This window comes from Eublepharis macularius, chromosome 5 (assembly GCF_028583425.1).
Source record: "Eublepharis macularius isolate TG4126 chromosome 5, MPM_Emac_v1.0, whole genome shotgun sequence".
In the NCBI taxonomy this organism is placed as follows: domain Eukaryota; kingdom Metazoa; phylum Chordata; class Lepidosauria; order Squamata; family Eublepharidae; genus Eublepharis; species Eublepharis macularius.
This window is the reverse complement of record NC_072794.1, coordinates 106,140,956-106,158,909: the sequence shown is the minus strand read 5'-3', so window position 1 is coordinate 106,158,909 and position 17,954 is coordinate 106,140,956. Positions and strand designations below refer to the sequence as shown.

At 41.9% G+C, this 17,954-nt stretch overlaps 1 protein-coding gene across 4 annotated transcripts; it reads left to right on the top strand.

Annotated features, from left to right (window-relative positions):
- Window positions 1-1,286: 1,286 nt before the first annotated feature.
- On the top strand, window positions 1,287-17,705 carry KCTD20 (potassium channel tetramerization domain containing 20). Of its 4 annotated transcripts, XM_054981654.1 has the most exons (9): window positions 1,287-1,412; window positions 2,620-2,743; window positions 5,694-5,899; window positions 7,748-7,922; window positions 9,563-9,665; window positions 10,116-10,236; window positions 12,914-13,111; window positions 15,541-15,651; window positions 17,139-17,705. In XM_054981654.1, the coding sequence occupies exons 3-9, from the start codon at window positions 5,707-5,709 to the stop codon at window positions 17,420-17,422; spliced, it is 1,185 nt and encodes a 394-aa protein (XP_054837629.1). In that variant the 5' UTR covers window positions 1,287-1,412; window positions 2,620-2,743; window positions 5,694-5,706; the 3' UTR covers window positions 17,423-17,705. The 4 variants fall into 4 exon arrangements, with proteins under 4 accessions (XP_054837629.1, XP_054837627.1, XP_054837630.1 ...); XM_054981652.1 differs by lacking the exon at window positions 2,620-2,743; XM_054981655.1 differs by lacking the exon at window positions 2,620-2,743 and having other exon boundaries at window positions 1,287-1,416.
- The last annotated feature ends 249 nt before the right edge of the window (window positions 17,706-17,954 follow it).

The following is a 17,954-nucleotide window of genomic DNA, read 5'->3' as shown; positions in this document are numbered from 1 at the left end:
GTCTTGGCATTGTAGTTCCTGATGTTTCACCAGCAGACTGGCATCTTCAGAGATGTAGCACCAAAAGAAAGGGATCTCTCAGTGTCACGGTAGAAGATGTTGGCCGGTAATTTATATCTACTCAGGAAGGTGGGTTTGGGCTGAGTCATCCTGTAAGAGTTTCCCAGGGTGTGGAATGTTAATGAAGGGAGGAGCCGGATAGCTAGGGAAATTTAAACTTTAAAAAACTCCCCCCTTGTTCCAGCTGACCCAAAGTGATGTCATTGCGCTGTCCCGGGAACATGTGCGCACTTTGTGCATGCGCATGTGGTACCAGGGGCACCACCTCCTGCCAGGAGTTGCCCCCATGCTGGCAACCCACTGAGTTCCACCACCTCTTTTCCCAGAAAAAAAGCCCTGCTTCCCACTATTTTTTGTGGTACTGGCATTTCTTTGGTGCCTGTTCCAGCCTACTTTGTGCAGTTCAAGGAGGCTTTTGCCAGGGAAAGGGTTAATAAAAGCATGCTATTTCCATGTTTTCATTTCTAAATTCTTGTTCTCCAATGTCTTTAACACATCCCACTGTTTTTTCCAGTACCACTATTTGATGCCCATTCCGGCTTTTACCCCATCCCAGATTATATGCTACAGTAGTGCTGCAATTTACAACTCTTGGGTATACTTGCGATTTTTCCTACTAGAAAACAGAGATATTTCTTTTTTACATTTCGTAAATATGCCAAACACTATAATTTTATATACTAACTAAGCTCTACATGATGCATTTTATGTTCTGAAATCAATAAATGTTTAGGTTTGATAGGAAAGTAAATATTGCATATATTTCAATTTCCCCTAATTTTTTGTTTGTTTCAGGAAGAAAAAAACCAGGATCCTTCCCCCGCCCTCCCCCCGCCTCCTGCGGTTTCAAAATATCTGAAAAGTTTACAGTTTACATTGCTAACCACTACAGAATACTGCCTCACATACGCAAAACACAGACACACAGTTTTCGTATCTGTAAGCCAGCGTAGTTACATACTCTAAAATTTAACCATGTTGAGTCAGGAAGGAGCTAATCGGGTAATTTAGGTTCTGGGGTAGGAGTGAAAAGTAGAGTTCTTCTGATAGATATTTTTAAGACATTCTACGTTAATCCATATGATTTCTTTATCGTTGTGTCAACAAAATCTTAGCGCTGAGCACAGACAAATACTGTCTTCTGTACGCGCTGGGCAGGGACTCTTAATTTGAAATATTTACGTGAATCACCATCGAGGTTTTAAGATAGGGGGAGGAGAGTTTAATCGCTACAGCACAAATAATTTTAACTCGCAGGTACTCTGCGCTTAAGGTTTGTTCCCCTTCTTTTTAAAGGCAGATCTCAAGATTTCCGTGTGGTTGTATCAGCGAGGACCATTTATGTGTTGAATGTAGGTGAGAGTATTATATTTCATTTGGTCTCAGAATGAATCTCTGTGGAACTTAATTCCAAAAACAGAATTTAAAATTGATCGGAGCCGTATTTCTGATTGTTCCAAGTTTTCCATGCATATGTTTAATGAAGGCCTAGCTGGAACTGAAATCAAGCTTTGCATAAACTCTGGAGGTTTCTAGCACTTTAAATGCAAATTATGTAATGGAGACGTTTGAGCGAAAGTAGCAGCATAAAGTCGCAAAAGATTAGAATGCTTGGGAACTGGGCAAGTTCCGTGACTGCAGTTACAAAGGCAGGTTGTTTGGAACCACCATCCTTGCGTGGGCACATAAACATCCTGCCCGATTTCGTGTTGGAAGTCACCCATCCATGTTTACCGTAAGCCTTCGAATAGCTCTGCTTCGAGTAGCGCCAGCCAGGCAGGAAATGAGCGCTGGGAAAACTCTACGAAATCCTTTGTTAGGCGGTTATGGGAAGCAGTGCGGGTCTGTCTGGTGCAAACCATAAAACGGCGCACAGAATTCTTCACAAAGCAGTCAGCCCAATATTTTCTATCCCAGATCGGCCCTTTCCGGTCGTTAAAAAAGAGAATATTATCAGCAATACTCTTCTCGTGTGGGCGATTTGTGTGCTGTGCCAGAGCTTTGTCTCCTTGTGTAACAACAGGGACAACGTTTGGGGGTTTTGCTTCTAAAATCCTAGCTTTAATTATTTGTAATTAATCCTGCTTGCTGGACCTTTTCCTCTTTATTAGGCAACATGATGCTCATGAACTAATAAAAGTCATTTTTAAGTATGAAGTGCTTCCATGGGGGTTTTGTGTCGCTGGTGTTCACAAGCACCTTTGGAAGGTAACATTATTGTAACATGCAAGACCAGTTGACCTTTCAAAGGAGAGAACAATCTGTGGACATTCAAGGCACTTCTTACCACAGTCTTGAAAGTTTCAGCTTTTACTGTGTGTTTTTAGTTCTAAGAACAGCAGAGATATTTTCAATAATGTCACTCCAAGTAAATAGAAAACTATCTCCATTCTCTTATAAGTGAATATTGTACTATTAAATATATTATCTTCATTTGCTCTAGTATCTGCCATGTTCATTAAAGTGATATCCTAGTGAATGCCAATTGTGTAGAATTAAAGTATGTAAAGTTTTGCTTTACCTCATCAATGCTTTTTTTCAAAATGCTTGCAATTACAGGGCTGCCAACATGCTTGGAAAAAATTTTCTGTTCCTTTTTCTAGAAGCTTAATGTATGAAAGTGGGCAGTTGAAGCTTTTTATGGCAGAGAGAGATATAACATCACATTAAATACCTATTTAAGGTACAGCCATTTTTCTCCAGGTCTGTTAGCAACCCTATTCACAGTAGAAATATTCATCATATAATGTTGCATTCAGATTGTGGCTGGTTTGTTCTCTTGTGAACTAATTAGGTGAAAACTCAAATTTCCCCATAATGGATATAAGATGGTATACCAGCAGCAGTCATTATTGCCTTCATTGCCTTCAGAAACAAATGTATAACAAAATGCAGTACTGATGTAGGCAAACATGTTCTTCGTGAACAATATCTGAATATATCACAAAAGAAGACTGTAATGCAAACACAGGGTTGTACACAGTCAACGGCTCTGTTTCTGTTGGCAGATCTCCCTTTGGATCCACAGTGCCCATTCTCAAAAGCACACATTCTTGTGTTTAGTGAACGTTATTGCTTCATGCCACTGACTCCTAAGAAGTAATTGGGCAAGAATAGCTCAGCATTATGGCTGGTGAGCCCATTTTGACTCTGATGCTGGTAATCTCAAATACAGATAAAACAAGCACCAACAGTAAAGCTAGGAGAAGTAATACTCAAGAGGGAGATAGAAGAAGAGCAATTGCAGGCCACACATAACGAATCCTACTGCGCTAAAGGAAAAATTAATTATTTTTTGTCCTGTATACTAAAATGCATTATATTTGTAGAACTGGGCTCCCCCTAAAATATAATTGAACTATGTGCTTAAGTCTCGTTTTTGCTCTGGGCATTTAATTCAATTACAGAATGATTCTAGATAGTGCCTCCTTAAGTTTTATTAGCTGCTACTGCATCAAGCTTTTTCCTTATGCCAAGAATGCACCTGTTGGATCCAACATGGTGTTTGGGCAGGTGCCAGGACAGGATTTCTGAGGGCATTTTTTACTGCAATGGGAGGGGGGAGCTGATAAAGTAATGCTCCATGGGCAAACGTTCTTGCACCTGCACAAATGTTGAGCTGAATCCAACCCGTTTAGGAAAAGTACAGGCAGCTTGGTGGGGATGGGTGCTTCCCATGTTAACATTTGCAGATGAGCACTTTGCCAGATTTACTAAAATCTGAAAATGTCATAAAAGAATGTTGAAATCAGAGAAAGACATATGAGTAGGTTTGATGACATCATAATGTTGGTGTATTGTAGCTAAATTTGTGTATTACTCATTCCTTTATGACCTTTCAGACATGGAAATACTGATTACTTGTTTCTTAGGCTTCCTCCATTTCCTACAAAGGAGGCACTTGAAAAAATCTGTGTACACACTATACAAGTATCTTGTGAAGATTACCTGAATGTTTGTTTTGCTGAGCGTTAATTCATTAGGAGCCCATTGTCAGTGACAGTTTCTCAGTGAGAAATTATACGCAGCAGAATAGAGAGTAGGATAATCTAAACCTGAGCCCGCCTCTCCACCCTGAGCCCGCCTGGCAGGGAGGGCGGACTAAAAATCTAATATAATAAATAAATGAACATATGACAGTGTACATTAGTGTTCTTAGATGTTCTTTTCACAGGCCTGATTTCTGTGATTAATTTCTGCCAACAGAAAGTATTTCCACCAGCAGAACCCATTGCAGCCCAAGGCGATCCCTGAAATGTTACTCCTGGATACTTCCAGGGACAAAATGGGAGGGGAGGGGGAGAATCAGAGGTCTGTAGGAGGAAAAAGAGAATTGGTAAAGTCGGTTCTCTTTCCATTCGCAGAAATTTTCCATGGGATCCAACCCCATCAGGTATATAGTTGTGTAAGGAAATATCATGTATGATGCAACTATTATTGTCACCTGCCTTTCATTTGATGGATAGGGTGCTCTTACATGTAAAATAAATAAACTAGTCCTAAGAGCAGTGGCTGTGCATTTATTTTATTATGTTATTTTATAACCTTCCGTCCTTCCTTCCAAACATTTATATGCTGCCTTTCCACTCAAAATAGGGCCCCTAAGGTAGCAAACAACAGATAATAATTTAAAATGCATATATAAATAGAATAAAAACACATAGACTTAAAAACAAGCACGCACACAACTAAGGTGAGCCAATAAAAGCTTATATAGCATTTTGAAATCAAAACAGTTCACATACATTATTTCAGTTCTCCTTACACCTGCAACCCTATATGGCAGGTCAGTGTCATCTCTGCAGGGCTCATTTCGAGGGGGAACGCACAGGAACGCAGTTCCCCAAAGAGGTCACATGTCAGGTGGCCCTGCCCACCTGACTCTCGGCCATTGTGGGCCCGTTTCATCCTGGATTGTGGCCAAAACGGCCTGGATCGGGCCTCTGACGGGTGGTGGATCACTCTCCTGCTCAGCAGCAGCCCGATCCTGACCATTTTGGGCCCCTTTGCGGCCATTTTCAGCCCCTTTTTGCCATTTTGGGCCCAATTTTGGCCCTGAATGGCCAGGATCGGGTCCAAAACAGCCAGGATAGGTGATGTCAAGGGGTGTGGCATATGCAAATTAGTTATGCCAATGACACATTTCGATGATGTCAAGGGGCATGGCATATGCGAATGAGTTGTGCTAATGAGTTCCTCCAGCTCTTTTTCTATGAAATGACTCCTGCATCTCTGTATTGCACATGAAAATTAACACAGTTGCTTGCAGAGGCAAGATTTGAACAGGGGAGGGGAATCTTAGTTCACAGCACAGCTATAAAGTTATACTAGCTTCTGCAATGTGTTTTGCTGAGTGAGAAAAGGCAAAGATCAATGTTTGTTCAGTTCCATAATCCTGGTCAGTAAACTATTATGTGTATCTAGTAGAAAGAAGTGATCCAATTAAACAAAATTGGTGGACATTATCAGACTGTTAGGAGTCTAGTAGAAACATATCCCTTCTGTTCTAAGTTTGCTCAGTGCAATAGATTCACAGATTTCATTGACCTGTGATGTGGTCCAGTCCTTAGGCTTGACTGGACTGAGGGATTTCTTCCAGATATGACTCCCCCTCCTTTGGTCTCTCTTTACAGTCCCCTTCTACAGATGGGCAGTCACTTTGAGTTACAAACACCCCAAATGAGCATTCACTGTGCAACTGGAATGGAGAGGATGAACAATCAGGAATTGTGTCAGTTCACAGAAAATGTAACTACTACTACAACCCATGATCCAGGAGAAAGTAATCTGAAACAGGGCAGTCAAGCCACTAGCATTTTCCCACTTTGCAGAAGCAATGGTAAGAATAAATAAGGCATTCGTTTTACAAGAGGTAAACCGGTACTATTTCGGCACCTATGATGCAACCTATGATTATTCTTGCTGTTCTAGAACAGAATGGTTTGGCTGCTACTTGCTTGCCAAGCAACAGGACATCCAACAGGAAATGGCTGGCATCAATTTGCATGAACCTTATAGCTCATGAAGATCTGATAGCTCATGAGGACCCCAAGTGCAAAAGGAACCCAATTTCCATCTCAGTTGCAACACTGCCCTTGTGCAAATGTAGTTCACGGCTGTAGAGTTCATGTAGCCAGTGATCCCATTATGGCCCATTTTCTACTTTTGTACTCATGTTTGCTATAGGACTGTGCAGTCCTGGTATAGCAACACAAAGGGAGTTTTGCCTTCAGAGGATCTTCATTTTCTCAGCATATGAATTTTCCAGAAATTTGAACAGTTTAGAATAAACTAAGTGTTACCCAGCATAGTAGTAGTTGTGCACACTGGGATATTCAAACACAAACATGTATGGTCTGATTTTTTTAAAAAAGATTGCAATTGTATAATAAAAAATAATACAAAATAACATCCAACAAAATATAAATATTGAAAATCAAGGCATACAGAATAGTATTCAAGACATAATACGATAATCACATGTCTACTGTACTTGTTTCTATTTCCACATTTAATTTAATTTTGGTACATCAGTAAACTTTTGAAAAGTATGAGCCTGACCATTTTATATAAATCTTTAATTCCATCTTAACAATTATGTGAAAGTGCCTTTTGTTTCCAAAATTTTGCAAATATCAATGTTGCCGTTATTAGAATACTTAGCGCTGTTACTTGTCTTCTCCTTGGAAGCATTACAGCATAATTAAGCAACAAACAGTGCAATCCTAAACTGGCCTAATCGGGATCTGACTCATGTCTGTTCTGTGGAGCTTACTCACAGGATAGTATTCTTAGGATTGCACTAGGGAACACTACAGCAAACCCTGATGACAATGCTTTGAAACCATTCTCCAAAATCTTTGAGCCTGGATATACAGCCATCATGTATGAAGGAAATTACAGAACCATCAGTTTTCTACCAAATCATCAAAAATTCTAGGAAGTCTCCAAGGAGAAAGATGTCATTGATGTATCATTTTCATTATATTTTCCCATTGCAAAAGGTTGACAGAGAAAGTGGAACCACACATGCATCTAATTGATGACAGTAGAGTCAGCTCTGTATACTCCTAAGAGCTGGAGAACTTTGCTGGATCCGTTCAGTGGTCCATTCGGAGAGCAATGCTAAGCAGGTCTACTCAGAATCCTATTGAGGTCTGTTCTGTGGGGCTTATTCCCAAGAACATGTTCTTAGAATTGCACAGCTAGCCCAGCATATTATTTCACACAGTGGCCAGCCAGTTGCCCTTGAGGACCAACAAAAAGGGAATAGAGTCCAAGGCCTTATCCTGATGTTGCTTCTTATAAGGCACTGATATTCTGAGGTTTACTTCTTCTGTATGTGGATGTTCCTTTAGGGTAACCACTAATCAGTGGCTAGTAGCCCTGTGTGTCCTTGAATGAATGTGTCAATTCCCTTTCAAAGCTAGCTATGCTAGTGGCCATCACTACAGCCTGTCATCACTACATACAGTCATCTAAGTCAGCAGGGTGTTGTCTTTGCCTTGTACTATTGTGTATGTCATTATTCACTATAATCGAGAGTTGTCTAATTAAACTATGCCAGTCACTCAGCTGTTGCTTGGTCGGCTGTATTTAGATGTAGAGTTCAGATAAGCTACTCACCCAACAGGTCCTCAGTGTTTCAATGCTCTTGAAGATGCCAAAAGCATTATCTTCCCTGCAGGAGGCAAAAGAAGTCTAGACCACTACTCCACGCAAGAGCATGGAAACAGTTGTACCAGCTTGAACAGCAATGCACAAGTACAGCCACAAGAGAAAGTGACTCTGGTTGTAGACAGCACTAGATTTGTTGTAAATCCCCAGATTTTCACAGCTCATCCTGATACTATGTTGGGACGGTAAGTAGTTTCATTACCTTTTAAAACCTACAGAATCCTTCTCAAAGTTCAGTCTAAGTCCCATTGGTATTTTGCTTCATTGTAGCCGGATTGTGCCTGTGTACTTGGAAGTGCATTTCATTGAAAGACAGTCCAAGTAAATGTGTTTAGAATCAGAATGAATTTTAGGGTGAAGATGTTTGAAATGGGCATCCTTTGGCTTCATGAGAACATTCCACACGTTGAGAGTAAAAACCACTATCTTAGACAATTTAGAGAGTAATCTTAAATTGTGAAGAAAAGTAGCTTGGGGCATTTTCACACATTAGGTGGCTTTTTGTTTCATTAAACCTAACTGACCAGAATACTAAATTGATTCCTTCACCTTCACTTTCTGTTTTGGATTAGTTTTGTTTTACAATGATTTTTATGCAGTGTGTTAAAAATTCTTCCTTGTAAGCTGCCTTCGATATTTCTTTTCAATAGAAAATACAAATATACACACATATACATAAAGAGCAAGAGAGAGGGGCTGAACCTGGATCTTAAATATCCCTCAGGCCTTCAGATTCCACATTACAGCAACATGACTTAGTATGTGGGAGTTTCTATGATCGTGATGGAGATTTACTGACCATCTCCTCCCTAAAGCTTCTCTTCACCCATAACCATTCCTCCCCAGCCCTTTTTCTCCAGGTCAGGGTTAATACTGGTCTTGTAGCCCTACTGAGAGAAAAATGTTTAAAGAAAAGCAATTGCTAGCCCCCACCACACAGTGGGGTATAGACAAGGGACATGCTCAGCAGCCCCTACCTGCCCTTCTTTTTAATCACACACACACCCCACACACACACCCCAGTAACGTGCTTTATAAGAATTTGGTAGCAACCTGATTCTAATCCACAGGTCTGCTGATACTACATCTAGTTTGAGAGGAGTTGTGCTGCATGCTTCTGCACATTCTATCCTGCCTAGGCACAAGCCTCAGTAGGAGTTCTCTCACCCTTTGCTGTGAATGACCCAGCAGCACACAAATTATCAGGCCCCTTAGCTTGGCACAGTTGGGCTGAGTGTGAGGCACGGTTTAGTAGGCATTGCGTTAATGAACTGCACAGACATGGCTGACAAGACATGACAGCAGCAAGGAGAGCAAGGGAGGATTTTACTAAGTTCTTATGACTGAGCCATTCTACAATCTGCTTGCTGATGAAACAGGATTGCACTCATTGTGTTTTAACTCTTGGTTCTTGCTCCAGTAAACAAGTGCTGTGTAATGTGGAGACAAACTTATCTCCAAAGAGTGTCCCATGGTAACTGGGATGAACTAACTGTTCAGTAGCTGCAGCCTACTTCTGCAGTAAATTCAGTACTGGTGGCAGCTTCTAAGGAGGTGAAGGAAATGTGTGTAAGAATATGAATTACTGGTACCAGGCAGCTGGATTAAATAACAGATGTCCTGGTGTCAGGGTCAGAGAGCTGCATAAAATGCCATTCCTCTCTTGACTGAAGGGCTCTGCAATGCCCGCATTCTCAAATTATGAGTTTTCCACATTTGGATTATTCTTTCAATGGGCTCAGCATAGACTGTTTACTTCAGAATACTTCCTGTTGTTTGGGAGCTAGCATGGCAACAGGTTTACAGATACCTTGCTACCTTTCAGAATGTTTGGACCAGGACGCGAATACAACTTCACTCGGCCAAATGAGAAGGGTGAATATGAAATTGCAGAAGGAATCAGCTCCACTGTGTTCCGGACAGTGCTGGTGAGGAAACTTCTGAAGCTGAGGAAGTAGAACTGTCCATCCTCTCTGTGAAATCCCATTTTGTTTTGTTTTTTGCTTTCAAATTCAGAGAAGCTTTCAGTTTCTCAATAAGTATTGGAGGTTTTCTTATATTTCCTCCCTGTTAACTGTCTCTAAATTATGTGCATCTTTGCATGTCAGTATATGAATAAAGTCCCCCCCTCCCCTTTAAGTCCTCTTCATTCCTAGCCATGGTAAAATTTGAAGCTAACAAAAATGTCAAGCTTTTAAAATATAATGGTATGAACATATAAAAACAGTGAACACTGTTAAAGTTAAGCAGGCACCCAGTCTGGATGGAAGACTCATTGGAGGCTTTTTATGTATCACTCTGAATTTTTGGAAGGAAGAGCAGATACAAGTGAATTAAATAATCCAACTAGACCTTCTTTGCTACATTTATCTTTTCAGGATTATTACAAAACTGGAGTAATTCACTGTCCTGATGGGATTTCTATTCCTGATCTCAGAGATACCTGTGATTATCTTTGCATCAATTTTGACTTCAACACAATCAAGTGTCAAGATTTGAGTAAGTGCAGTGAAATTTAAAGGGGAGTCATATGCACTGAGGCCCTTCTATATCTACTCTGGTTACTGAACTTCTAATCTGTGTGACTGCAAAGTGAGCGCAGCAGAGCAGGTTGGATCCTAACTATGTTTTCTGTTGGTATTATTGAGCTAGTCTCTGGGGAAGTGGTATATAAATGCTCTAAACAGATTTTAAAAATTTACCAATGTAGAAAACAGAGGATTTTCAGATTCTGCTATCCACTGCAGAACCCCACTTTACAGTATAGAATTTCATATGATGATCTGGTCTAACCTAAAAGGCTGGTATCTGATAGATGGCCTTGGGGCTTCAGATTTCTTTTTATAAAAGAACTGAAAATGCTGCATCTAAGGTGAAAGGAAATTGGCTTTAAAGGCTCTTAATCAAATGCAGTTGATGCATCATCTCCTCCCTAAGAACTAGCATCCATATCTCAACATATCATGAACTAAGGGATAAGGAATCCAGGACATTATGATATGGTTGGTAATTGCTTTTTGGCAGCTCAGCACTGGGGCCATAATGTTAACATTATTCCTCAGTCTCAATTGACATTCACTTCAGTATGCTATTTTTCTATTCTCTTGGAAATCTGAGAATCTTTAGTAAGTGTATAAGATGGTTAAGGAGCTTCTAACAAGGTTATGAAAAAACACACAGAGCCTTAGTAAAGGGATATAATGCAGACAGTGTTGGAGTGGATGGTCTGAAGGCACATGATGCAGCAACTTGGTAAAGGTCTATGTGTAGATGGGAAGACTGCCTGGGCACTGGATGTATGACACTTTGAGTCCCATGCTAGAAGACAGGTGGGAGATAAATACAGTGGATAAAATGCAGTAAGTGAAACAGCCACTGATTTGACCTGTGTGCCAAAGCTCAAGCACGTTTACAAACATGGATTAATGAAAAAACAGACAGTGTAGACAGAGTTTACAGGGATAAAATATGTTTTTTTCAATGGCACAGTGGATATTCAACCCTAGATCTCTCAGATCTTAGCCTGACACTTTAACTACTGCACTACACTGACTCTTTAATGACAAGTAGGGCACAATTCTATACCATTTGCCAATCGGAGAGTGACCCATGCTGACACTGACCTATGCCATAGATCATTCACCTATTGCTGAAGTGCCAGAATAGAAATCAAGTTGACATTGTGGTGTGCATTTGGTAGCCATAATAAATTGGAGCAGCAGTCTGCAGGGAGTCGACTAGGCTTTAGCTGGGGCACATAGCCAGCCATCATTTTTTAAATTTAAAATATTGACATACTATTTTTCTCCCAGTCAGTGGAACTCACAGCAGCACAATCCTGAGGCCTGTGGCTGTGCACCAGCACAACTGCGGCACCGCTCATTCACACCCTAAGGGCTTTGGCAAGAAAGCTCCACAGACAGCCAAGCCCGGCAAGGTGCAGAGCACCCACCCCGTCATTCCCCTGACAACCTCATCAGCATCCACAAATGGCCATGCCACCCCCACGACAGGAGCATGTGGCAAGCACCACCAAGGAACAAGCAACTGGAGATCACGTGCCCCTGTGGTCACAGCACCTGCATTGGGGCACCTGGCTGGGGGTGGCTGCTGAGATGAGTGCCAGACAGGATGCATGTCCCCCCTGGAAGTAGACAGGGAGGCTGTTGTACCCCATTGAGGGTGAGGCATGCTTACTGGCAGGGTGGCCGCCCAGCTATGTCACCAGGGGCAACCCTGCAGTGTCCCCTGGGTCACTTCTGCAGGCGATGGGAGGGTGGAGGGAATCTGCAGCTGCAAGCTGTCCAAGCAGCCCTGCCATGTGGGCCACCCCTTGCACGTGAACCAGCAGATCCCCAAGACCGTCCACCCTCACCCCTCCCCAAGCCAGGACTTGGGCGATGGGAAACTTGCAAGGGAACTCCAGTTGTAATTGTTAGTCAGAGATTCTAGACTTAGCTCTCCTCCCCCATGTGAGTGCAAAGCACTCCCCAAATTTCTCAAAGTTCCTCCCTGTGCACTCTTGCCCCGCTACTGTGAACACCCTCTCCCGCCTTGCACCCTCTCCCCCCACAGCAGGGGGCTCCCTGGCAGAGCCTCTGGCTGCCTCCCCACTTAGCTGATGTCATGGGTGCCCTGGCTGAAAGTTGAGTGCCCGAGGAGCTGATTGAGTGCAAGCAGGGGGTTCAGTCACTGCAGGAGCATGAGTGGATTGGTCCCAACAGTAGTCAGCATCCTGTGCTCTGCGAAGCAGGTCTAGATGTGGGGGGAAATGACCTGTACAATGGGTGCTTATGGGTTATGTCATCATTTTTTGCAATGTAATTTTCCACTGCAGTGGGGGGCATTACCGGGCCTGAAGTGGCTTAGAGAGCTGATTAACTTGCGCTTTACCCCCTGGCCTGTCCCCCCAGCCACCAGCGCAGGGACTTATGCCACAGATATGCCAACATCCAACTGCCATGGCCAGGTGTCGGTGGAGGGTCATGGCGGAGGAGACCATGCTGGCGTAAGAGAGGGTAATGCTGATGTAAGTCTGGGACACACTGGTGTAACTCTTAGTTGCCGCCCCCCCTCAGGATTGCACTGTTACTAATGATAGCAAAAATACTAGACTGTTAGAGTGAAGTCTCACTTTCTCTTCCAAAGGATTTACATCTGGCTGATTCCTTGTTAGGTGCTTTATTGCATGAGCTGTCTAATGATGGTGCTCACAATCAGTTTGATGGTTACCTGGAAGAGCTGATTTTGCCTATAATGGTGGGCAGTGCCAAAAAAGGAGAACGCGAGTGTCACATTGTAGTATTAACTGATGAAGACATAGTGGACTGGGATGAAGACTATCCACCTCCCATGGGAGAAGAATACTCACAAAGTAAGTTGGTACTTTGCTGTTTTGTAAAGAATCATTTACAAAATAGTCCAAAGACTGGTTCAAAAGAAACCTGGTATTCATGCATTTGCCAGTGGTTCCGCGGCTTCAAGAGCTCTCTGCTATAGAGTTGCTTTTAAGTGGCCAGCTCTTTCTACTCGAGTTTTGTAGTAAAGCTCTAGCAGAGCTTGCACGATTGGGTATTGTTTGACTTCCCCAAGCACATCAAACACAGTGAATGCCCATCAGTTTTTGTCATGCAGCACTTAAACGGGGCCTTCTCCAACATTTCTAAACTCAATTTTTTTTGCTTCCTAAATAAGGTGAAAAAGAGTACTTATCCTCCACTCAATCAGCTGGAACCTCTTCCAGCGGCGGCAAAAGAGGAACTGAGGGTAGTAAGGGGTGCCCTGCCTCCGTTGGGGCTGTTTTTGGTGGGAAGCAGCCGTGCATGCACAGTGGGAGGCAAGGGGCACCCCTAGTGGTTTTCAGCGCAAAAAACCCTCCAAATCGGCAGGCCTGTGTATGCGCAGTCCCATGTGGGACTGCACAGGAAGACCGATGATGAACCTAGTATTCATGTATCACGTTATGTTCATAAAAGTCCTATTGATTAGTGTTTGTATTCAGATGTAAGATTAAAGGCCTCCTAGATAATATTTTTCCCTGCAAAAATATACAGTTCTTGCTCATGTGTTGCTTGGGACTCATTTTTCCTCACTTCAGGAATATTGCTTCAGCAGATTGGTTTTTGATTCTGGTGAATATCTCATTCTTCCTCTAGTGGACATGCATTGCTGTTGTGAGTGCTGCATGAAATGGGGTTGTACAAATATCCCATCCCACTGAGATTCTAGTGGATTACATGATATATGTCAATACAAACATTGGCTAGGACATTAAATAAACAACACAATAGGGTAAGGATAGCAGAGATTTGTAAACAAGCAGATATTGAGTAAAACTGAAGAAAAATTTTTAAAAATTCTGAAGTAAAACACACAATAGGACAGAACTATCCAGTAGGAGCATAATTATAGCAACAGACATTACACAGTAGTACAGCCTACAGTTGTATGTCTCTGAGCCATTTCCTCTCTCCTATGTAAGAAAGTCCTGAATAATCTGGTTTTGTACAGTTTGTGAAAAGCTAGGAGAGCATGAGCTTTCTTGACTTGACCTGCTTGAATAGCATGTGTAATCATCACTAGCGACAAATGATACAAGTCCCCTTCCACCTGCCAGTCCAATCCCTCATCCCTTGTATCAAGAAATTGCACCAATTTAGTGCTATAGTTAAGTATGTTTGAGCAACATACTTAACTACATTGTTTTTGTGTTGGATTGTGGCCAAAAAAGGTGGATCTCTGATGTCCTCCTACATGCAGTAAGTTATTATGCAAGTTTGCATAGTTTACAATGCATGTAGTTTTGCATTTTCCCCCGTGGAGAGGTGCAGGCCACTGTTGCGGAATGGCTCCCTGACACACAAACACCATTCCTCCAAGAGGCTGAGACACTGCAGCCATCCCAGGACTCCTCTCACACTTTCCAGCCATCTCTGCCCTCCCAAGTCCTCGCAACTCCTGGAGGGGTTCTTTGCTTCTCTCTGATTATCTACACTACCACCAGCTGGGTCATTTGGAGTATCTCCCACCAAGAGAGCCAGCACTCCTGGCACTCTGTCCACATTGTCACTTACAGGCTCTACCTAGTGTTCCCATCTCTCTCACTCACTCCTTTTAGCTATTGCACTTGTACTCTCCTGCAGAATCTAGCGATCTATTGACCAACCATCTCCTTTTCCCTTGCAATTTTTTAATAACCTGTTTGAGTAGGACTTAATGTGGTTACAGAGAACAAACTTCCAACATTCAAAGTAATAAATTTATTTAAAAGAAAATATCCACACACATACTCTGCACAATGGATACAAAGTAAAGGTCCATACACATAAGCTTTTGTCTCTATTTGAGCCATATCCTGTTATTCTATGGCAGGTTATTTACACTTAAAGTTACAGCATTCTATCAGTCACACACTTACCTCCAGTCTTTGGGCTGCCTGCGCTTGCTAGCTTTTTGTAGTAATGGCGACCATCAAGACGATCATTTTTCCTTTCCTTTCGCCTACAAAGAAACTTCACAAAATGAATGTTTTTTTCCCCCAGCCCCCTAACTCCCAATTGTGTGACATAGCCCAAAGTGGAGAATATTTCTCCATGCCCACTTTTTCAAGATCAAGATCCTTCATAAATCATCCTTAATTACTTTGGATGGAATCGCTTTGAACAGTTCCAAATGTTCTGTTAGCTTACCTACTTGTTTTGTTGAAGGTTACCAAGTAGACATCCTAACTGCTGCTCTATTGTTAATATTATTGGCAAATGTATTTTATACAAATGCTGATTATGACTTCCTTCCTCCCCCCAGTCCTGTATAGTTCAAAGCTGTACCGATTCTTCAAATACATAGAGAATCGTGATGTCGCAAAAACTGTCTTGAAAGAACGAGGCCTGAAAAATATTCGAATTGGCATTGAAGGTAAATACTTTTTCTAGGAACAATGGACAAGGGTTTTTTGTTGCTGTTCTTTAGAAACTAACATTTACTTGTTCTCCTCTCATGACCCTGTTTCACTACTGTATTACATGATAGACTTTAGGTCAAGCTCCATGATATTTTTTAAACAAACGGGATCTGGATTTCCCAGTTTGACTTAGGCCCACAGCTTTCAGGGGAGGAAGGGCATCTGCCTTCCCCTGCAGTCTTCCCACCAGGTCCATTTCAGCTCAGAAAAAATGTGTATGGAAAGGAAGCAGGAGCTCCCCATCCTCCATGTTGCAATCCTGAGCTGAATCAGGATTCTACAGGCTTTAAAAAAGGCATTCCCATGGCTGCTGAGTGACTTTGGGGGACCCAGACCCAACTCATTAAACATATTGTGCAGTTTGGCCCTTTGTCCTGCATTTTTACATTCTTGTATTTCACCAGTTTCTTCCCTTCTCATCTGTGATTTCATTAGTATCTCTTATGCATGGTGATAAATTCCACAGGGGTAACTGCTACAGCTAACATCACAAAGGGTCTTTTGGCACACTAAAGACTATCACAACATGCTAGTATTTAAGGTGCCACAAGCCTTGTGTGTTGCCTGTGTCTGCCATTACTCTGAGGGATCAGTAACTGATGGTGCTCAACTGGAGGTTGCTGGTTTAACTCTGTGCCCTTATCTGAGATCAGCAACTGTATTCTGTTTATTGATAATAAGGACAGGCTTGGTTTATTCTTTGGCTTGTGCACTCTCCACTTGCTCCATTCACATGCAGAAGCCAGAGTGGCAAATTCCTAATTGAAGAAATTTTCAATGTAACCCCAATTTGCTGTGGTGTCCATATTTCGCCATGGTTTAATCCTGGTTTCAAAGCTCTATATAAAAGAAAGAAAAACTTCAAAGCAGACATCAAAATAAACCAAGCTTAAACGAAAGACTTCCTAAACCAGAAGTCTTTATTTTTGGCTACCAATGTGAAGAGAGAGTGTGTGCAAGGCCAAGAAGAAACTAGACTTAGTCATACCCCCAATTTGAGTTTATTTTATGATGATGGAACAAAGGCTAGGATACATTACCCCCAGAGGCATTCTTTAACAACAGTTTTGTCAGTGCAGTCCACTCCCATGATTTATTTAGCCTGCCAAAATCAAGTGGAGCTGAAAGCATGCATGCTCCGTAGAGGCATGCTCCTTCCCCTACTCACTGTAGAAAAAGGAATTTCCCAAGAACCTGCCACATGGCTTAGAAGTAATAATTTTGCCACTACAAAAAAAGTGATGTGCTCTGTATTACCTTTCCCTTTTGCACTGTGAAAATGATTTGTTTGTAAAATGGCAAGATCATCTCTCTCTCTTTCCTACTATGACACATTTGTAATCTGGTCTCTGTAATTTGTTACTTTATCAAATGTTAGAACAACGCACTTGAACCAGTATGGGCCTGAAAGAATAACCATGCCAAAATAATTGTGCTTCAGGTTATCCAACCTACAAAGAAAAAGTGAAGAGGAGGCCAGGAGGGCGGTCAGAAGTGATATATAATTATGTGCAACGTCCATTCATTCAGATGTCTTGGGAAAAGGAAGAAGGAAAAAGCCGCCATGTTGACTTCCAATGTGTTAGAAGCAAATCTCTAACAAACCTTATCATGGATGAAGATGTAGCAGAAGATCAGGTTATACCTTACCCGCCCCAGGTGGATGAACTTGACAGATTAAATGCACCACTTTCTCAAATGGATCCTAGTGATCTGCCAGATTAAATTGGAAGACTAATGCAGTTTTCACAAATGAATTTGGTGAACTGCCCAATTTCAGTAATACTGCTGAATGGAGCCTGCTATCAGTCATCCTACAATTGGATCTCTTTTAAGTTGTTTTATTTTCTCAGTTACTGTGCTTGTTAAATGTCCCTCCAGCAGAAAGGGCAGGCATTCTTAAATCCAAAGCTGAAGGCTTCCAAGGAGGAGCTGGCCCCTGGGGACTGGTACCAAATTTGCATCTAACCCTTCCAAAAAATGGAGGTGAATGGAGGTGCCTTCATTACACTGGAAGACATACAGTGTACATTGATATGCAGTCCCCGTGCTAATATTCAGCAAACAGTGGTGGTTGCTTCAGGGGATCACTCAGTTGCAAGGATAAGCACTGTAACAATAGGTATTTTAATAATGCATTTGCTATGTTTATTAAAAAAAGACTCATGGTTTCCAGTCAAGCAATATAAAAGGTGCTCAAGCAATAGGATGAAAACACAGTGTTTTTCAGTAGCTCTTGTGCCAACTCCTAGCAATC